The sequence below is a fragment of the Nelusetta ayraudi genome, unplaced genomic scaffold, assembly GCF_046127955.1.
Source record: "Nelusetta ayraudi isolate G7.1 ecotype Tasmania unplaced genomic scaffold, CSIRO-AGI_Nayr_v1 ptg000078l, whole genome shotgun sequence".
NCBI lineage: Eukaryota > Metazoa > Chordata > Actinopteri > Tetraodontiformes > Monacanthidae > Nelusetta > Nelusetta ayraudi.
This window is the reverse complement of record NW_027466128.1, coordinates 5,998-28,176: the sequence shown is the minus strand read 5'-3', so window position 1 is coordinate 28,176 and position 22,179 is coordinate 5,998. Positions and strand designations below refer to the sequence as shown.

Below are 22,179 nucleotides of genomic sequence, written 5' to 3'. Positions count from 1 at the left end.
TCTCGGGCAGACGTGGGAGCCACCGAGACACCGACATCGCCACACACACACACACACCTTCCACCCACCCCACCTTGCGGTGCTTAACGGCCATGCTCACAGCCACCCTCCAGCGCCTACACCCCCCTCGCGGCGGCAGCGCGTTGCCGGGTCTCGGCATCGTCTGCTATATCAACGTTGTCATCAGCGCGAGTCAAGTGGAAGGTAATGGAGAGTGTCTGTGTCAATTTGACTTTCTCACATTGCGCCTCTCGCCCCTCTCCCTCGTCATCTGCTCTGATTTTAATAATCCCTGTCAAACTCCAAACAGCTCCCCGCACTCCGCTCCGCTTCTTTGCCGCCCGTGCGCACCCTGTGCCACTCTCCCTGACAGGGCAGACAGGAAGCTCAACATTCATTTATCCTGCACAAAGGGAGGCCTGTCCAGCTGGACAAATATTATTTTTCTTCCTTTGACAGCCTCGCCGGTTAAGCTTGTCCTTTATTATTTCTTCCTCTCTTCTTCCCTCTTCTGGCCCCCTTCCCCCCATCATCGCACACTCCCTCTGCGCCACTGCCTGAGAGGGGGTCTGTGCGCGCAGCAGTCGCTGAAAGGGAGTAAGGTTTTAAATCCATGGATTAGGAACTCAACATTGCAATTATATGGGCCAGACAGTAGGAGCACGCCATTTACAATAGTTTTTTTTTTTTTTTTTTTTTTTTTTTTGCCTTAAATGTCTGCAGAGTAAATGGGTGGAGGGTCTGAACCCATCACTGGATTGTGTGTCAGCTGGGTGGTCACCTGCCGCGTGCCCAGCGTGTTGTGTCATTCGGTTTTTCTTAAAAACACGCCAGTGCGCGTGAATGCAAGCGTGTTAGGATTCTCCAAGCAGTGCGCACAGGACCTCATTAGTACTACACTTGATGTGATTTGGTCTCTGCTCTCTTGTCAGTAGCTCTTTATGGAGCAGATGTTGAGGGAACCCCTGTGTGTCTCGCAGTGTTGCAGCAGGCACTCGGATGTTGATATAAAAAGGTAGAAGGAAGATCCACACACACACACACACACACACACACACACACACACACACACACACACACACACACACACACACACACACACACACACACACACAACCGCTGGCCTGGTCTCTTGCTGCTGCTTGTCTACCTGAGCTAGGCTAACACGCTGGGCCGTTTACAGTAATGAGTTTGTCCTGAAATATTTAGCAGCCACTTCCCCATGACGCCGCTTAAAGCAGCCACTTAGAACACGTCAAGTTAGTCAGGTCAGCAATATTTGAAAGAGGAAATGAAACATGACAAATTAAATAGGTGCATGCTTTGGGATCACAATAATGCCGCAAGCCCTCTCATGCATGCCGCCGGGTAACTTCTTGGTTACTGTGCTTAGATACTGTTGCTCCTGCTGTGCAGCTTTTGACAGATTTCCTCCTAATGCATGTCCTATTTACTTTCCAATAGGCTTTAGTCTCACAATCTGTTACAGTAATAGTTCTGCACTTATATTGTGTAAAAACTGACACTTTTTTTCCTTTACTAAAGGGAATTATGTGGACACGCTGCATACAGATATTGCAGCAATGTCTTGGCAGCATTGTAACTAATACATTTGTGTGAATAACTGATGCCAAGGGAGTAAATAACATATGATTTAATTCTAAAATTATTTGCCAATGCTGCTCAGTGGAGTAACCATGATTATTCATCTTTATCAAGGTTTGATGAATAATAATAGGTAAATAAATTACAACTACTGAAAAACAAGACAACATGTCGGGCCAGTCGATAATGTGATGCTCATGGACATGACAGAGTAGGAAACCCACAGGTGTATAGGAAGGTTCTGTGTGACATTAGAATAGAAATAGAAATAGATCATTACAATTATTTTTTCTTTATGCCTTCGTGTGGTCCTTAAAATACAGCAACACCAAGTGCTGGCTGTGAAACTATAGTGCAATGCCTCCCAGCTGCAATTTAACTTGATCTCAATCAAATACAATGACTGAACACATGAGCTTAATTCCACTTCCTGAATTCTATCTTCTTTTTAAAGTCCCAGCTTCAAAAACACATTAAAGAAAATATGTGGAATGCTTGACACTGTGCTCATTTCACCCACATTAAAAGAAGTGTCAGAGAACAGCAAGTCTACTTTTTCTGCTAGATTCCATGCTGAGGTCAGTAAGAAAGCATTGCCATATCCTAAATATACATATGATCATGATAACTGGCGTTTTTTTTTTATTTATTTAAAAACAAACACTTGTGTTTTAAAAAACAACAACAACAAAATTCAGATGAAGGTTGTCATACTTTCTCGTTTATCTTCTTTTAAACAAAACCAAAGTAACTCCCACTTGATTATTCAAGCATTTTCAAGATCTTCACCCAGTCTTTAATATATAGTGATTGTCCACTCCCTTTTCTCTCATCTATTTTTGCATGATTTTGCGTCTGCTGAGTAGTTGACATAATTAGGCATTAATGTAACAGTGGCTCCACTATTTTCCTTTATTTAAATTGAATTACTCTGGTACATGCAGTGTAAGTGAGAAATATCTGCAGTGATTTATCTTCAGATCAACAGGTGCGGTTTGTGCATCTTACCTAGAACAAGTCCCGTTATATTCCTGCCTTCAACATCGTTAATCCGTTACAAGCACAAAAGATATGGTCGTCATCATGGACACTATTTTCAGATCGTCAAAGCTTTTTTGCGATTGCACAAAGGCAAACCAAGGTGACAACAGTTTATATTTCCACGAAATGACAGTCAATCGCTGTCATCGAAAGATGTTGCCGCTTTACATCAATGGAACGACGTACGATTAGTTTTTATTTATTAGAGTCGTAAAGTATTTTGAATCAAACTATCTGCTTTCCATAACAATAAAGAGCTGTAATGAATAGATGTAACTGTCTTGTTATTCAACTAGTGACGCCTGCTACCTTGTTATCGTGGTCGTTTCCGGACACAGATAGCGTCCGTGACAACAACCCGGAAGTAGCTCAACCAAAACTTCCGCTTGGTGGAAGATCCCAACTCATTGCAAGAATAGGGGGGATCGTATGCAAACTTATTTTAAAAATATGCGAAATTCCTTCATAAAAATCTAACTTCATATTAATAGACACAATCATCAATTTTGTATTTTTTTCAGGGAGATTTTGGGGGAAGTAATGAATCGATCCAGATGTACTTGTGGAAACGTTTTTCTGTTTGCTAGCTCCGTGAAGTTGTCAAAACCCAGTTAAAAAAAGAAAAGAAAAAGGAAACGACGTAACAACAAGGCGGTGAAGTCGCGTCATGCTTTGAACCTGTCCATCGAGTGTGTGATGGCTTACGACTCTATAATATTCTACAACATTACAGCCATGCTACTGCCTGTGCTTTGCGACTGAATTTTGTTATTTTGTTTATTTTATAAGAATAAGTAATAGGCGAACAATGTGACGGCGGAAACAGTCATCAGAGTTTTGGCGCGCCTTGCAGAAAGAAAGTAATTTTGAGTGTCCACGGTCGTCACTGGGGTACGAGGAAGGTACCGGACCGAGCTGCCGTGTTCGTGACAACGGGACGAGGGTGAATGTGAAAGTGCTTTACAAACACTGTGGGACTAGCACGAGGTTACACGGTTGTTTGCTGGTATGTGTCAATTCTGACTGTCGTTTGCTCACCTGTTGACGCACACTGTTTTGGTTCAACGGACTGTCACATGCTGTTGTACACACAAAGCAGCGCTGCTCTTTTCATACTGTGTCAAATTCAAGTACCATTTCATGTAATGTCTAACGAGAATTAGAAGAGTATTCAGCATTAGTCTCCATCAAATGTGCGGTATTACGGTAAAACTATGTTTTGTCTCATCCCTCTTTTTTGACAGCATGGCGAACCTCACGTACGTTTTTCAGATCTCCGGGATTAAGATCCGCGAGAATAAGAGAGTTTTGATCCGGGGAGTCCAGCAACTGGGAGGAAAATACATTGGTGGCTCAGTGAGTAGAGAAGATTCATCCCAAGCCTGACATTTCTGCTCTACCAGGACGTAATGATCACCCAGTCACTATTGAACATTCCAAGAGATTAACGTCCTCATAAAACCTCAGCGTTTATAAACCTCATAGTCCATGACTCATAATTCTTTTAAACTGTCCATAACTGACGCAAGGCCTTGTTTATCGTTGGTATAGGTTTATTAGGTTGAATTGTGTGCTACTCATGCAACAAGGAAGGTAGCTGCTGAGTTGTTAAAAAAAAAAAAAAAAGTGGACAATGATAAATCCCCTGAATTCCATATCCGAAGTTTGAGTGACTTGAAAGATACAATCAGACCAACAAGTTGAATGCAACAAATCAGCAATACACCACTTTAATTCTGAGCATCCAGTGGGATTTTTGAGAATCTGCAGAAAATGTTCCTTCCGTCTCATTGCAGTTCCTCTTTCAGTTTGTCTGGCTCCTGCCAGGTTCACGAGTTCACTAAAATCACAGAGATATAACTGACACTGCCCTTCATTTAAATGATTGACCATGATTTTTACTTTTACTTTTATACTGTGTTTTTTGTTTTGTTTTGTTTTTAAGCTTTAACAGCGAAAACTGCACTTTGCCCCAGCATGTAACATTCAGCCTTCTTGTATTTAGTGACATACAGGCTGTTATTGTTAATTTCTGTTGATTAATGCAGTGATCGTCTTCCAGGTCTATCAGCATGACAGCACCCACCTCATCATCCCTCAAGTTCTGTCCAGTGAGAAGTTTTTGGCAGCCTGTGCTGCAGGTTTGGCAAATAGTTATGAATCTAAAGAGATATAATTTTCAGATTTTATATCTAATTGATCACCTTGATCAAAACAAGGCATCTTATCTAAATGGACAGATGAACTTTAGCATGAAGTCTAATGTTGCTGCTTGTCTTTTGCATCTAGGAAAGTGGGTTTTGACTCCGGACTATGTGCTGGACAGCGTTAAAAATGGAGCCTGGCTCGCAGAGGGACCTTATGAGATTGCCATTGTCAGGCAGTGGAGGGAAAATGTGGCCAGTGGTAGAATAAAAGGAGCCTTTCAGGGCTGGAAGGTTCTCCTCATGGTCCAAGAGCCCACCAGGAGAGATATGTTCAAGCGGTAAGCAGATTTGCAATAAAAGTATTGTATCATCACTTAAACTAAATCACAATCATGCACAAGTGTTGCTCATAGTCATGTGAATCTTTTCCAGGCTTCTTAAAGCTGGCATGGCTAAAGTGTACGACAGCCCTCACCACTCTCATGCCTCAGTCACCCATGTCATGGCTAAACCCATCACAGAGGACTCCAAATCCCACAATGCCCCATGCTTCCCTGTAAGCCACATTGTGCAGCACCTATTTGGGGTAAGTGTGCGCGCACACACATTGCAAATTGTCACAAAACAAATAGAAAATAGTCAGACATTTTAGATTTCTACCACCTTTTAACAATTTGAGTTTTGTCGGTTTCCCTCATGTAATTAACATTTTCCTTTTTAAGTTAAAATATCACAAGAAAAAAAATGAAATAGTAATTTTAAAATTGTATACACATTGTTTTCTCCTAATGGAAGAGCAATTGTGGCAATATGAAGTTGGACATCTCTGATGTCCACCCCGCTGAGACGAAGAAGGCCGGTGTTGCTGAAGACTTTGCCAAACTGGAGACAGAGCTCAAGGACTACGCCATTCAACATGAGGTGTTTGTCACAGAAGTAGAGTTAACTTATCATTTAATAAGCCCATATACATTGAAAGAAATAAAAAATTTAAATAAAAATCCTTTTCATTGTGTCCTGCATGGGTCTGTGGTTTAGGGCCGGCCAAGACCGTTTTTCCTTGAATTTCTAAGTTACCACGATCTGGACCATCCACATTTTCAGGTAAGTCTCTGTCCTTCCCACACACATACACCTTTGACCACTATTGTACAGCTCGAAAAGAGCTATGTATTTCATCAGGTAGAACAGGTCATTTAATTTCCTGTGTGTCATACACTGCAACGACAGGTGCTGTCCAGAGCAAGGACGCATCATACTGCGGTCACGAACGTAGCCACCCCTGTCGACCGAACTGAGAGTTTTGATTGGCAGACCTATTAGGGATACTCTCCACTGTCCTGCCTTTATTTTACCCAAGTGGATCTCCAGCAGACACATATTAGAATTGCTCGTGTATTTCCATTCTGCGCCTCCTGAATCCATATGCTGCAGGCCAATAACAGACAGTCAGAAACGACCCCTAGGAACTTTTGACGTCCGTTCACTTCCTACTTCCATTACCCTCCTGCCCTTGCTTTTTTTCCTCTTCTTTCAACCATCCGTCTCCGTGATGATCGTTTTTCTCTCCTCCCCGTCACCGTTTGTGCTTTTTGTGCCTTTCAGGTGACGGAAACCGACGTGAGTAACGTCGGTACAATGATTGAGTGCGGGCTCTTCGCTGAAGCCTTGGACTCCATCAGGAGTGACATGTACCCTGGTCTGCTGCCACCAGCACGTTACCTGGTCTCCCTCCTGGAGTACGTTCAGCAGGTAGGACTGGACACACCAAGCGGAGAAACACCACCTTGCAGTTGATAAACCCCCAGTAGAAATCTGACATGTAGTTACTCCAGGCTAATTAATTGTTGTGCCAAACAAACACACTGGGAAGCACACAAAGATCCGCCGCACTCAAAACTTGCTATTGTTTTCTTCATCGCGTCAAAGGGGAACGCCACATCCGTGTTCCAAAAAAATTTGAAGGCTGCCATGTTCAACCTGCTGGTGACCAACCCCCCCTGGCTCGGTCCAAATGCTGTGAAAAAATATTTCACGCAGGTGTTGCAGTGCCCTGTTTGTAAAACAGGCCTGTGGCCTTTTCTGGAGACGGCCATCAGGTAAACACAAGTTCTTGTCCAATTGCTTGCCTGAAAGTATTCTTAAATACATGACAGCAAATTTGAATAAAGAGTAATTCCCATAGACTTGCTGGTATGGAGGCTAATGTCTTTTTAATGTGTTATTTAGTGTTCATTTGTATTTGTGTGCGTTTCCTCTAGCTACTGTCTGTGCAGCGAGGACACTTGCCACCCACTGCCTGGAGCTGCTCAGCCAGTGCTGTTCCAGTTTCACACTGACCTCCTGGACTTTTCTCTCAAGCTCTTCCAGGGTGAGCTCCACTCCATCAGCCCCTGGTAAGAACTCCTTGATAACAAGCTGTTACTGCGGCTGAGAGGGCATTAAATGCATCGTTGGCACCATGGTGACCAGCGAGGGCGAGAATCAGAGCTGCAAAACGAGAGCCGTTGAACATTTTGTACAATTTTGAGCTTTTTCTACATTTGTTTGCTACCCTGAATCACTTCTGCCTTTATCTGTCTAAGGGATGTTGTGCTGCCTGAAGGAACAAGTGTCTGTAAAGGTTCAGCCGCGGGCTCTCTGCTCTACGGAACATTCTGGACTGTGTGGGAGCGCTCCACGCTGTTGTCACGAGCAGTCAAACAGCTTTTGAAGCTCCTTATGAAGGCTGCCACAAAGGTGAATAAGTCGACTTTTGGGAATGTTTGCCGTGTTCAGATTGTTCTTGTGATCTGAGCTCAGGAACGAAGTAACAACCGCTTGGTGACATATTTGTTATGTTTCTGTTCACTCAAGGCCTTTGGTGAGGGAGGAGAGAAGGAGACGCTGCATTTGGTGGACACGCTGCTCGACCTGCTGTCTGTCTTGGTGGAGTTCTGGTGTCAGCAGCACTTGAAACTGAACCAGATCCTGGTCAACAAGGGCCTGAAAGATTTTGCAGAGCATTTTGCAGTCGTCAGTCAGGGTATGGGAACTGGACAATTCAGAAGTTAAATTCCAAATACCTAGAGCGAAGAACACTGGGCCGTTGTTGTGTTATCTTAGAAGCTGTCACTATTTAGAAAGACTGCAGCAGTGTTCAAGCAATTGCAATGTAAGCCAGCACTTCCAAAAATGATCAACTATTGACGGAGCATTACTTCATGTCGTTCCACAGATCTGTCCCCCATTATTGTGGCAGAGCTGGTTGTCAGGCTGTCCTCCACCCGACTAAAGCTGGCCGTCGCCGACGCCGTTTTCAGGAATCTTTGCTGCAAAAATGCATTTACAATCGCGGAGGAACCGCTCTCATTCAAGAAAGTGGTGTGTGATGCCTTGTTTTCTATTCCTATACACTTTGACAGATTAACACAAATTCAACTGAACTTCACTTCTCATAGTGAAGTTGTTTGATTCAATGACACAGCAGTGCAACATCACTTTCCCACATATACGTTTTGACTGCCATCACCTGTATGGATTTGTTGTGTGACCATGTAATACCTGTGTCCATCCTATAGGTGACATCCTACCTGCCTGCTCTGCTTACTCTGGCTGTGAGTCCCACCAGTGTTAACTGCAGGAGCAGATGCAACATCCAGGGGAGCGACAGCAGGTACAATCCTCATAGCAATAGTCAGTCTCTCTGGTCAGTGGCCCTGAAGCAGAATATGTAGAGGGAGAATTGTTTTAGTAAGTAGTTTAGTCCAACAGTTAAATACATTTTAAACTTGACCATAAATGTTAAATACTGTTAATTGTAAAGTAGATTTGCTCGGGGAGTGTGTTTAAAAGGACAGGTGTTTTTCAATTGCATTTCTTAACTATATATTTTTGTGCCTCCGAGGTAAAAAAAAAAATGACCAAACCGGCTTTCATTGAGACGAAAAGAGAAAAAAACAAACAAACCCTGAGGTCAAACAAGTTCTTGGTTGTCAGACCTTGTTTTTGAGACGGAAGGCATTTTTTTTCACAAGTTTGTGTCTGCATGGTGACATTTTTAAAAATGTTTCTAAAAGAACTCTTTTAGCACTTTGAAACACTTTACCGTCCACATTCACTGAGATGTGTTGCAATCAACACATCAGTGACTTCACAAAGTAAAAGAACAACTGATGTGGGGAGGCACAATGTCAAAAAACAACTGGGTCACGTTAAAAAAGCAAAAAACAAACAAGAAACGCACTGATGTCAAGGAGTGACGCCAGCACCCGACTATATGCCGTTTCCACCCACATTGGCCATTTGACGAGACGGTGTGATGCAAAATCGGGTTGGAAGCGGGCAGATCCTACAAGAAACTGTTCCCGCGTGCTTCATGCATGTGCGTGCGTGCGTGCGCGCGCGCGCGAGAACAAAGGAGCACCTGGAGAGAGGATGAGCGGGTGTGTGTATGTGTGAGGAGCAGAGACGCATGAATGGAGGAGGCAGTGGGGGGTGGGGGCTGGAGAGAGGCAAATGGAGGTCAGCCGGAGCGTGAGGAGTTGGCATGTGATGGGTCATGCCCGGGTCTGATCCTATCAGTGTGCGCTGGCTGACAGAAGGGGTGCAAAGGGAGGTTAGACCCACCCTCCGCAGCACCCCCCCCCCAACCACACACACACACACACACACACACACACACACACACACACACACACGACTAGGTCTGAAGCCAACGGATAGACAGGCTATGATACCCTAACAGGCTTTTGTTTCTTTGCCGAGACCACCAGCTCTCTGTATTATTCCCCCCCATGCCTTTCCACCTCTCTTGATCGGCCCTCGCATACTTAATCCCCCTCTGAATTCAATTACACACACACTCACACATGCACACACACACACTGACCGTACCCGGCTCAGACATCTGCTGTTGCACCAGCAGGTAGTTGGCCTGGAGAAGGGCAGGAGTCGCCGGGGAGCAGGTTCACGCGAAGGCTACTGGTTCATGCGCTGACCAGATTTCCCTCCACTCATCAGTGCTCCACTCCTCCGTTCCCCCGCGCTTCGTTTCCCTTTGCTCCCCGCGGTTTAGAGGGGCTCTGACGCGAGATGAGCAAAAACGCAAACAAACCACACAAAAAAACAAAGTGGGGTGGGGTGGGGGGGAATAGTGTAGTCTGTTGGAATGAGATAAAGACGTGCCAAAGGGCATGTAAAATCATTTGACCCTGAAAGAAAGACGAACGTCGAGATGACAAAGCACTGTGATGAATCAGAGACAGAAACCGAAAGGGAATCTTGTTTATTCATGTTTCATGGTTGGGTTGACGGTGCTGTACGTGTTTTGGGTGACGCCGACACTCCTGAATCAATTAACACGTCCTATGGTGAAGATTATGGTCTGTCATGCTGTTTGATTTTCAGAGCAGTCCCGGTACAGTTTTCCATGTTTGGTGGAGATATGATACCAATTTAGAAAAGCAAAATAATTACAATGCTTGCAAACCTTGGCAATCCTTGTCGTTGTCAGTGTCAGGGTCAAAGGGGCAGTGTCCTTAGCAGGAAAGCTCAGGCCAACCAGGAGACATAGTCCCTCCAGCCTGTCCTGCTCTGCCTTGGGACCTCCCGCCCTTTCAACCTCCAGGTTTGGCATGCCCAAAACACGTCCAGAAGGCAACCTAACCAAATGCCTGAGCCACCTTAGCTGGTTCCTTGTGATGCAGGGAACCAATGGCTCTTCCCTGAGCTCCTCACAGATGACCAAACTTCTCTGAGGAGGAGCCCGGCCACCTTGCAGAGGAAACTCAGTTGAGATGCCTTTATTCACAGCGTAAATCTTTAGGTGACCATAGGGGAAAGTCGGAATGTATATTGGCTTCAGTAATGTGGACCCTGTCCCAATCCAAGTCACTCTGTTCGACTCCGCTTTAGATGGGACTACCCTACTGACCTGGAGTGACTATGAACAGAACTGGTAACAAAGGGCAGCCAATGGCAGAGGCCAACTCCCAAAGGAAACGGGTCTAATTCACTGTCGGCCGTGCGTTCAACACTCGCACTCCATCTGTGTAGGAGTGCCCTGAAGTATCCACCACAAGATACCTCGGCTCACACAGTCATAAGCCGCCTCCAAAACTGCAACACATCTGGACAGGGTGAGCAAACTGCAAATACGCAAACTACCAATTTGATGTTTCTTGCATAATGATGTACAACTAAGCATGTGTGGTCAAGGAACAGTGGAATTGTCCTTTGGCATAACTCAGCAACAAATGCTCCGATACAGGATGTGATAAATATGGCAAAAATCTCCATTTTGACCAAAAAGTGAATTAGTAATCCTTAACACAGGTGATAACTGCAGTGAAGGGTCCTCAGTTCTACCTGTTGTCACATATTTATTTTTTTTATCACAGCTGATTACCCAAAAAATGTTCTAGATTTGCAGAAAAACAGGATCAACACAGCCTTCTGTTTACAGGCTCAAGGGGGAAAAAATGTGTTACACTGTCATGTTTTCTTTTTTCCTTCTGCATTTGGAAGGTGGACTTATTTGTAAGATGTTTTAAGGATGGATCAAGCATCTGACTCGGGATGTTTCCATTCCCAGAAATAATGTTAGAAACCACGAGTGAAGTAAATTTTGAAATTTTGAAACTATTGTCTTTCAAAATAAATAGCCCCCCCCCCCCCTTTCCTCCCATCATTTGTTGTAATGCCTGTAATGCCATATTTTCTTTTTTGGAAACTTTCTTGAGAGTCAGCCAGGGAGGGCAGATGATGCTCAGAGCCCAGAACTGCCAGCCAGGCCAGTGAATGCATGGTGGCATCCTAGTGGAGACAGTGAAGGGAAGAGGAGACCAGAGTGTATACAAGTCCAGTACTGTCAACCTCCTCTGCTCGAGTGATACGCCCTTGTCCCAGACACCCGTATATGGACTCCCACATGCACATGCACGCACGCTCTCACACTCACGCACACACACACAGGCAGGCGTGCAGAGAGGTTGTCTCATCTCTTCTCAGCCTTGTCCCCGCTAATAACAAGCAACGTGACAGGACGTGTGTTTCCTCCTCACTGCTGGGAGCTCCTTCCTGGCTTCTGAACAAGCCAATTACCAGGGAACAAGCCTCTTCCCTGTAATACGGATGGCACTGTGCTTCAGTGTGTGCTCGCGCGCACGTGCACGCACGCACACACGCCTGACACCTGTCAGGCTCCGTGCAGGCACATCTCCCATACCCACTCGCAGGACTAGTGACAGCCCACAGCTATTAGCACGCCAATACTTTGAAGAGGCTTCACTTTCTTCTAGCAGTTATTCCTCCTAATGTGCTTGCTCACATCGAATTCTCCGTCTGTGCGTTTGAGGTGTTAAGTGGGAGGAAGTGAAAAAGTGCTTTGGAGGCGGGAATGAAGGTTTGGGTGTGTGTGTGTGTGTGTGTGTAAAAACCCAGTTGGGGGTTGACAGATATTGTCAGATTTGATAAGAAATGATAAAGCGCTATGACAGATTCATTTGCTAATGCCCGCTTCTCTCCCTGGACCACTGGGTCTCCTCACTGTCAGGCTGAAATGGGCAGCACTGGAAACTTTGGACTCGTTCATGACAGTCCTGTATCGTTCTCCAACTGGGTCCGCCATCACTTACACAGAGGCCCAACAGTCGCTAGTATTCATTTCCTTATGGAGCATTGTGGAAAAGTCGCTGCCTACTTACAGTATTGTCGATGCCAAATGGGAACTTTGGAACTCAACAGTCTAATGCAAAGGACTCTTCGGTCAGGGTGCATTCACATCTGCCCTGTTAAATCAAACTGTAGACTGTTTGCACAGAAGGTATCTCTGATAAGTAGATCAGAAAAAACATCTCTGGTGTGCCTAAAGTCATTGGTCTCATATGCTTCGAATGGGAAAAAAAAATCCAGCAAGTCTGTCAAATCCTCCTTTAATGCTCCAAAGCCTCGTAATCTTCAGTGGACACTGAAAATCAAAATTCAGCTTTTCAAAATCCTGGACAGTTTCAAAGCACAATGTCAAACCTTCCTTTTTCAGGTTGTAACATTTTACTTCCATGTTCCTTTTCCCACTACTTCTTTTAACTTCCTCACATCAGCCGTGAATGAGGACAATCTCATTTACATTTATTTCACTTTTTTTTTCTTTTGAGTTTCAATAAAGGTTGAATCCCTGGACTATTAATGTCAGGCTCACACAGTTTCCCACTCCCCCTGTAACCCCGCTGCCTCTCTCCTCACAGTGCTGAGAACTCTTTGGTGAATGACACAAGCGTAGAGAGAGAGAACGTCCCCAGGGGTCTGAACAGAGTCAACGCAGCAGGTATAGCAGCACACACACACACACACACATACAGTTGCCGTTTCACAGTCGCATGTATTACGTAGCGTTTGCCAAGAGCTGACTTTAAATGGATTGATGAAAAACAGCAGGTCATCGGCATAGAGGGACATGATGGCTTATCACTTTGTTGGCTCCTATCGTCACAGGGTTTGATTTGCATGTGTCCACGCCTCATCTGTATCCGTAGGGGCAATATAGCTGCTTATTTTGCTCCAAAATACATGTCAGAGGGGCAATTTGGGCCCTAATACCACATGCTTTACTCCTCCTATACAGCGCTTTGTCGCATTTTCCCCCATGTTTTATGGATTGGTACAGAAGCAGCCGCGTGCGGAAACAATGGCTCCTGCGCGCGGGACACTAACACGTCGTATTTGTACGCGTAGTGCACCCCGCATCTCTGTATTTTAGGGGTTTTAAATGCAGCAATTAGGTGCGGCGCAGCAGATATACAGCGGCTCCACCGGCGGAACTTCCTGCAATTAGAGGCACGGCACTCTCTGTGAACTCTCCAAGGTGTCAGAGCTCATAGCGCCCCCCCTCCACCTGATCAGAAGGACCGCGCGCTTGCGTGAGAGGGAGCACGGGCGGAGGGCGAAGGAGTCGGGGCGGGGGCGGGAGTGGTGTAGGGAGGGGGGGAGGGCAGAGGCAGGAGACTCAAGGCTGTTGGCATGTGTTGTTTTTCCACTACGTGATCTCGATACCGATGCAGTGGGCATTAATTTTTGATGAACCATCGGCACAGCATCCTCCCCTCTCGCCCTCTCATCCCATCCCGTCCCGACCCCCTCTTTCCTCTCCCTCCCTCTATTTTTCTTCCAGGCTTTCTTCACCCACATACAGTACGGGAGCTCGCCTTCTTCTCTGCGCTTCGCAGCATCTGCCTTTCCTCCTGGAACCTCTGCATCTTTGTCAAAGTAGCAGAGGGGGTTTAGAGTCTAGGGGGGTGAACTTCTCTCTTTCTCACTCTCCACGTTTGCTTTTTGTGGGCTCAGCAGAGATTTCACCCTCTGCCCGCATAAGTATACCGCATACTCGTGCATTGCAACGCAGGCCTAACGAACGCTAACGAGGAATTACTGAAAGAGTTGCAGATTTCTTAGGTGACAGGAAACCAGCACAACTTAGGGATCACCACAGTCCATGTCTGCCAATATTTTCTTTGAGTAATCCACGTTAATTCATGTTTGCCATCAAGTCACACAATCAAAAGTGCGTTCATTCAATAAGGCCTAGCTTTAAAATTCTTTTGCTGAACACAGAATCTCCTTTCAGATCGAGGACAAGGTAAATGGGCATGAATGGGTTTTGCATTGTGATTTTATTATTTTTTATTTGCCTGTTTTAAGATGATATGTATTTATGGGCCTTTCTTGATATACTTATGTGAAGTGTCAGTGCATTATGCGGTTCTTACCGGATGGATGCAAGAAAAATGTCAGACTTGTCTGAGAGTAAAGTGTCTGTCTAAGCACAAGTGCAGCGAACCACGCAAATAAACAACACTCATTGAGGCTAGTGTATAAAATATGTGACAGCCCCCTGCCACACAACACATTCAAACTTCTGAAATAAAAAATTCAATGATGAGAGAAAGAAGGAGGCTGAAATACCATATTTAAGTGTCTAGCTCCGCATCATCCGATTGGCCTTTCACCAGACCTCCAGGCGATCAGTGGATATTGGCTGCTAATGATTGACACCTGATCGTTAGGCACTTCTCTGGTACAATGCACTGCGTTTGGGAGTAATTGGTTTTTAATAGACTGTGGGAGGGTAACCTGCTCATCATAACAACACTATCTACCAGTATGCAACTTAAGTCACAAGCTGCGTTTCCATCACCCCTGGAATTGCGCAAAACCTAACTATAGCAATAAAAAGCTGGTAATGGAATGGCCTAAATTTTGAAAAAAAATGTTTTAGATGTATTGATATATAGACGTATATCGCAAAGTGTCATCGGGCGTGACGTACGGGGTCACGTGACCAGTTCACTTCAAGTGAAAATGGCATGTATGTTTTTTTTTTTTTTTTTTTTTTTACAAGTAATCAAAAGACAGAACTATAACAACCATTGTGTCACAATGGAAACACCTGCAAATCGCAATTGCGCTTGTCGAAATTTCAGAAATATCGCTTTTATTTTGCAAAAAACTCTAAAGGCTGTGTTTCTGGTAATTGGAATGCAAACAAAAAAGGAATACCCATTCAAAAAGTGTAGTTCGCCAGTGTTCGCAGACAGATTTTAAATCCCTGAAATCACAGAAAAACATACAAAATCATACCAAAAGATTTTGTGGAGTTTATAAACCAAAAATATAACACTCTAATCATCTATCTTACACTTCACTTTGATTGATATTAGACTAGAATATTTGGCTGACTTCGACACTTCCAGCTCACGAATCCTCCCGAGCGTCTGCCTTTTTAAAATAACATTTCTGTTGAGCGCAGAAAAAAAATCCACTCTATTCAGTGAAGTTGAGACATTCAATTGAGAAAAACAGCAACCTCTTATCAAAAGAGAAACATAAAGGTGTGAATTCTTTTAATTTCATGCCCTCAGTAAGCAACTCTGTGCGTCAACAGCATTTTTTTTTTTACAATGTACTTAGAGTAATATAATGCTCCTCCCTCCTCCAATATTGAAGACAGACAAAGATTTAAAAAGTCAAGGTCAGCTCAAGGGCTGCTCCTGAGCTGTACATTCACCACATCACGTGCAATACTGTGTGAGTTTCCAAACAGTTTCAAAACCTATTGAATTAACAGTTGTATGGAACATCCAAGTACATTTGTGGAAAAAAAAAGCTTTCAGATACCCTGAAAATTTTACTCAGTCCCAATTATTGATAAAATCAATTTGCCACAGATTTTTTTTGAAAGTTTTGAATGGTTTGGCTGCATCAGAGGTACACAAACAAATGGGATAAAAATATCTAGTTGCTTTTTGTTAATAAGACAAAATTAAATTATTGTCGTTCTCGTACTCTGGACTTCTCACTGAAACATCAAGTTCTGCTGGATTTGGTCAGAGCACTGCAGGTGCAGCATTTTGGGTGATTGTTGGTTGCTGCACTAAAATAAAACCGCATGAAGCCTTGAGACTGATTTTTAGCACAATACAGTACATAACAAACGCATGAGATGTCCATGTCATCAGCTAGAAATATTTATAACCTTTTTAAACGGGTAACAAATTGGAAATAGTTGTCATACTGATTTCTGCATAGCACTGATGCACTCTATGCTCTGTCACGGGATAGGTGGGACGGAGATAAAACACAATCTCATAATATCTGATGTAATGACAATCCATTATAAGATTATCCGAGTTGCACAGTTTCTAATTGTTTATTCCTTAATAATTGCAACGGAATTAGCTGGAGAACCTCCTGCTGTCTGTGCCTTTTAATATGGTGGCTTCAACCCAAATGTGTGGGCATTTGCCGAAAACACCACTCTGTCTGGACAGCCGTCCTCCGACCACAACACTTAGTCTGCCCGTAAATGGTGAGCTTAAACACAGCCACCCATAAATCCTGCACACCGTGCCTACAATGCTAGTAAATTGTCTTTATACACCGCAAGAGTTGTGGCATTTGTGATTTTGACGGGATTAATGCGCTGCCATGGCTTTCGGAGCCAGTGACAGCTGTAGACTTCAAATACTTTTAAATGCGTCCAATAACTTGGCACAGAACACCTCAGTAACACCATTCCTCACAAATAGCATTGTTACGGGGCTCCCTGCAGCTTTTTCTTTTGGGTCCAGGGATCGCTGGACCAAGTGACACTTTACAGGAATGTAGCAAGCAGGCTGAAGAGAGCAAAGAGCAACACATACATTTAACTTTTCTATTAAAGTGTAAAACCAAGGATTTATAGAAAAGGACAGACGGATTTATCCTTTCCGTGCTTGTAAATGCTGAGCATGCAATTACCCCTATAATAGAGGCGTTGTGTCCAAATTGGCGCCATTAAAGTGATTTAACAGTACATGGATTGGTCTTGGCATTTGCGAGGATGTGTACACAGGGGGTGCAGTGGAATGGGTGTTTAATCACAGCGTTTTAGAGCCCAGTAACAGCAGAACAGCCCATGTAGAACGCTGACAAGCTGCACAGAGCAACGCACTCATTAGTGACTTTAGTTTGGACCTCGGTCCACCGTTGGGCGGCGTTTTATTTTTAGATTGGAAAGATTTGGTTTGCTCCATTGATTTGCCTCGTTATCGTCATAAATGCTGACTCTGTAAAACTAGTGTCTGCTCTTTAATGTAACACTCACAAAGGACTTTATGAGGACTGCTTAAGTGTTTAAATGGATATGATTCCTTCCAAGGAGCACAAGAGACGTTGGGGGGGGGGGGAGTCACTATCGAATTCTTAACAGGCCAATTTCTTTTGAACAGTCACTAAAGTGACTGAGTTCATGGAAAAAACTTTTGTGTGTGTGTGTGTGTCAATAAAACAGTACTAGTGTTTTTTTTTTTCATCAGAAAAATTATATATAGCAACACATGAATACTAAAAAAAAGATTAAATTCAAGCAGAGATATTTAACAAGTTAAGCACGTGTATGTAAATGGAATAAACAAAGTTGACATGTATTGAATAGAATGAAGTTATTTAACATCTTATTATTAATTGCTTGAAAAATATGTATTACTATTATGTCCTTATACCTTTTTCAGAGTGGTACTTCCAGCCTTCCAGCTTGGCTTTTGGTGCAATTTGATGTCTGAAACAAAAAATATGATAATTTTTAGCATTTTTTAACATTCTTAATTTTTAACAAAAAAAAAGTGAATTTTCTAACTTTTTAACTGTTTTCCTGTTAAATGATTCCTCAACAAAAATCCACTTAACCAGACTTCAGACTTAACTAATGAAATCCTTGTTGTGCATCCTCACAGGTAACGCCTGGAAGAAAGCAAATTCTCCCAAAATAAATGGGATCTAACATTTTCAATATTCCTCTCATCTGCTTTGAAATGCAGAAAGCCTTTCACTCTCTTTCTATTTTTCACCCCGCCCCCTCCTCTTCGCCCCGTCTGCTCTCTGTGCACGCTGGAGTGGAGCCCCTGTACGGGCGTGGCGTCCTGGGGAGAGCTAGTAAAGCATTTATTATGGGCTTTGCAGTTCTGTATTATACTGGCAAGCACACAGAGCCACTCATGCTTGGCCTTTAACTTTCCCTCTGAAGTTCAGCCATACATGAAAATAGGGGTGGGTGGAGGGGTGGAGGTGGGGGCTCTGGCCGCTTATATATTGCTGTTCTAATATAATAGGGGGGAAAGTGACAGGCTGGAAATTAAATAAAATGTGCCGAAGAAAATAGTTCCTGGACATATAAATTGATTTCTTTTCTTTCTTTTTTTTTTTTACTTTTACTGTTTCTGTTTTGCCGGTAGTTCCTGATTAAATATCACGTGGTGACACTGCCAATGCCCAGCCGGGGCTTTTGAACCCTGCACTCTGTGAAGAATCCTTTTCCAGGCATTGTGCGTGGGCTCTCTACCATAACTTCCTCTCAAGTTACATTATAGGGACGAGTGGACAGGAAACGAGACTCCTCTCTCACAGCCGCATTCATTCATTCGTTCGTTCATTCATTCGCCGACTGCCCTCCCGATATTAACTTTGTCGGGTTTGGCGAGGAAGTGGAAAATCTCTGTGTCCCAGGAATAGGAGGAGGGGAAAAAAAAAAAAAACCCAACCGAGGCGAATTAGCCCAGTTCTCCCTTCGATCTTTCCCCTGAAAGATCTCCCCCCTTCCTCTCATCAGTCTTCTTAAATCGCATCCTCATTGGCGGGTCGCACTTTTTGTAGGTCAGGCGGGTTTTTTTTTTTCTTTCTTCTTCTTCTCTCTTTTAGTGTTTGGGGACATATCTGTGGTGTTTTATTGGTCTGTTCGCCATGAGGAAGGGGACAATGGGCAGGACATTGGACACACCCTAATTCTGGATTTCTCCCTTCTCTTCCGGCTCGTCTCCCTCTCTCGCGGCGGCGCCCGTCCCGTCTCTTTGCGTCCTGGTTGGAAGGAGAGACCCTCCTCCACCGAGCGTGCAAGAGGAACCATGTGGAGACGGTGCTTCAGATCCTGGCGCGTCCTGGCACCGACGTCAACGTGAAAGGTAACACTTTGTCGCCGTTTTTTTTCCCCCCGCGAGCGCAGCGTGTCACCGTCATCTGACTTTTCCTCCCACCGCTTGCTCTGGGATTTTCGAAGAGCGATTAACATTGGAGGGAAGAAAAAGCTGAGGGAAGAAACTGGGCTGTGTGCGTGTGTGTGTGTGTGTGTGAGAGAGAGAGCCTGCGTGCGTGTGTGCGTGTGTGTGTGTGTGTGTCATCATTGAGGTTAACCTTCAGATAAAATGTAATGGGTGTGTCTAGAAAGAGCGGGATGGTTTTGGCGGCAGATATTTATAGCGGTTTCCGCGACTTTGCTGAGTGCCTTGAATGCCATTTGATATTTCAGATTGACTTTTTTTTCCGCCCTTCAGGTCAGATTTAATGACTCGTACCACTTACATGGAAATGTTGTGCTCTTTCCAAGATTTGGCAAAATTTGCAATCGCTATGAAATAACATTTGGCAGCGTGGTAGGTGGGCTTATGAAAGAGGTGAAGTCCAGCGTGCGGTCAAACGGAACAAACCTTCTCGATTTAAATAGCGAGTGCCGCCGCCCTGCAGTGGTCGTCGAAAGGCCTCTATAAACTTGAAGGATTTCTTTTTTTTATGATCAATTCCTTCTTAAATGTGACCGAGCCGCCGGTGCACTTACGCCTTTGAAGTTCAGAGAGAAAACAGTCAACAGAATTTTCACTTTTTTTCTACGTTTCTCTGTGTGGCGTCAATTCGTGACAGTGAGCGTCTTGTTTGTAAATGCTATGCGAGAACTGAATGCGCCGGAGCGACGCGCTCACAGCAGCCAGTGTGTCGCAGCCTTAACGTGCTCGTCCAATGACGAGAGAATATTCACAATCCAAATAACTTTTGTAAAATTTAAGAACAATATCAGCAGTCCTCACAAAATGTCCTGAAGTGAAGCTGAACTTTAAATGAGCTGGCTGCTACTCTTCTTGCTAACCATGTGATCAGTTTATCTTTAGTTAAAACTCATCATGTTAGGGTCTTAATGCTGTACCTTTAACAACACCCAAAATTTTAATGTAAATTTTAAAAAAACCATCTTAATCTTAGAGTATCTCCCTTTATATTTTTATTTTTTTATTTTTTTTTGAAAACAAAACAAAGCCGGTAAAATTTCCTCCTAAAAATATTAAACAAATGAAACCTAATTTTTTCCCCCACCTTTACATTCTTAAGCTTTCCTTCTAAGCATTGCCTGCTTTGTAACTGCCATTGGTTCATCCTTTTTGGCCCGGTAGATCACGCTGGCTGGACGCCCTTGCATGAAGCATGCAACCACGGCAGCGCCGCATGTGTGGAGGCTCTGCTGCGTCACCACCCTGCTCCTGTGCTAAATAGCCAGGTGGGTGGAATCAGCCCACTGCATGACACCCTGCTAAACGGACACATGGACATTGCCATCATGCTGCTGGAACATGCGGGTGAGTACGCTTCACCAGTGCACCTCAATGCACTGGGCTTCAGAGTTTGAGCTGTGGAGCGTGTGGACTGCTAGCTTTTACCCCTTTTAACACGAATTCAGGTGTCACCATAGGGTTGATTCTGTCAAATATTGTGATTTCCTTTGTGTGGTGATGACTATTCACCAAGCCAAGTGTCAGCAACATCTTCATATTTTTGGTCTCATTTGGAATGAGGAGTGCAATTTATGATGGAACGATGGAAACAATTTTGTTTCAGTCCCACAAAAAGTCAATGATGACATCAAGATCTGTATTTGGCAAGGTCCATTAATATACTAACTGGAGCTGCCTTGCATACATAATCCACAATCATTCAAAAACCTCAAGAGATCTTAAAGGGGCCCAGTTAGGACCATCTCAAACTTGAAGTTGCACTTCCAATAATAACCAAGGTTTGGTTGCACAGGCCTTACAAAGCAAGCGTTAAGCGCACGTTTTTTAAAAAAAAAAAAGATGAGTAAGTGAAAGAAGTAAAGGATGAACTTCATTCATGTCTGAGGCCCAAGCTGACTGGCTGGAGACATCCGTGACAGCGGAGTCATTCTCCATGCTCCAATTTGTCAGAACCGTTCGCGGGGAGGGTTCAATTAAAATTCCCCCCCCCCAACCTGTGCGTTCCGTGTTTACTCCCCCTAATTTGATGGGATACGCTCAACTGTTCTCACACGTCATCACGCCATCCATCTCGGTCGCAACAATTCATTAAACCAAATGGTCCTCGTCACACTGATGGAATCGTATAATGTTAAAATAAAACACCTTTAACTTGTTCAGCCGGTGGACTGCCAGGAGAGCTATTCTGCAGAATTAGCTATTTAGCCACTGATTTACTGCAGTGGTGGGCCACATGTCACCACTGCTGCAGCCAAGACAGGCTTTCTATTTAATGCATCCAACCACTGTGGCGGAGCTCACTGGCAGGTTGAATGCTGCTTTTGCCCTTATTAGCATGGCCAGTTTTCTCTGGCTGTCTACCGCTGGAGTGACGGACCCTCAGTGATGGCGCCTTCCTCGCCACCAGCTTGACATGTCCACTCTAAGTGACTGGTGTTTACTGATCTACGTTCAAGCTTCCGCTCTGTCTTTCGAAACTTGAATAAATTGCGAATTTTGGGAAGAAAATAATCTCTGTCATTGTCTGTAGAAAAGCTACATTTTTGGACCAGTCCTGAGACACTTGGCTTTGATTGTTCTCTTAATTGTTTCTAGTGGGCATGAAGCGTAATATATTGTAATTGTAAATGCTTTACTGTTGCAAGAGCAATAGATAATAGCTATGAACCACCAAAGGCATTGGATTCTTGGTATTCAAAGTCAAGAGAAGACTGGTTCAATGAATTATTTCTTTGAGGTTGATCCGTCCGTGTGTGCTTCGGGAAATGCGTCGTACGTGTGGATTATGAAGGCTTTATTCATATGTGATGGTATAACTCTTG

At 44.0% G+C, this 22,179-nt stretch overlaps 1 protein-coding gene across 3 annotated transcripts; it reads left to right on the top strand.

Annotated features, from left to right (window-relative positions):
* The first annotated feature begins 3,088 nt into the window (after positions 1 to 3,088).
* Positions 3,089 to 20,861, top strand: slf1 (SMC5/6 complex localization factor 1). 3 transcript variants are annotated; one of them, XM_076043855.1, is made up of 17 exons: positions 3,091 to 3,652; positions 3,891 to 4,002; positions 4,709 to 4,787; positions 4,936 to 5,131; positions 5,226 to 5,379; positions 5,589 to 5,714; positions 5,832 to 5,897; positions 6,399 to 6,545; positions 6,723 to 6,892; positions 7,055 to 7,189; positions 7,379 to 7,532; positions 7,650 to 7,818; positions 8,011 to 8,156; positions 8,354 to 8,448; positions 13,019 to 13,098; positions 19,169 to 19,261; positions 20,519 to 20,860. In XM_076043855.1, exons 2-17 carry the CDS (start codon positions 3,892 to 3,894, stop codon positions 20,749 to 20,751), a joined length of 2,154 nt encoding a protein of 717 aa, XP_075899970.1. In that variant the 5' UTR covers positions 3,091 to 3,652; position 3,891; the 3' UTR covers positions 20,752 to 20,860. The 3 variants fall into 3 exon arrangements, with proteins under 3 accessions (XP_075899972.1, XP_075899970.1, XP_075899971.1); XM_076043857.1 differs by lacking the exons at positions 19,169 to 19,261; positions 20,519 to 20,860 and adding an exon at positions 13,942 to 14,969 and having other exon boundaries at positions 3,089 to 3,652; XM_076043856.1 differs by lacking the exon at positions 3,091 to 3,652 and having other exon boundaries at positions 4,695 to 4,787; positions 20,519 to 20,861.
* Positions 20,862 to 22,179: the final 1,318 nt, after the last annotated feature.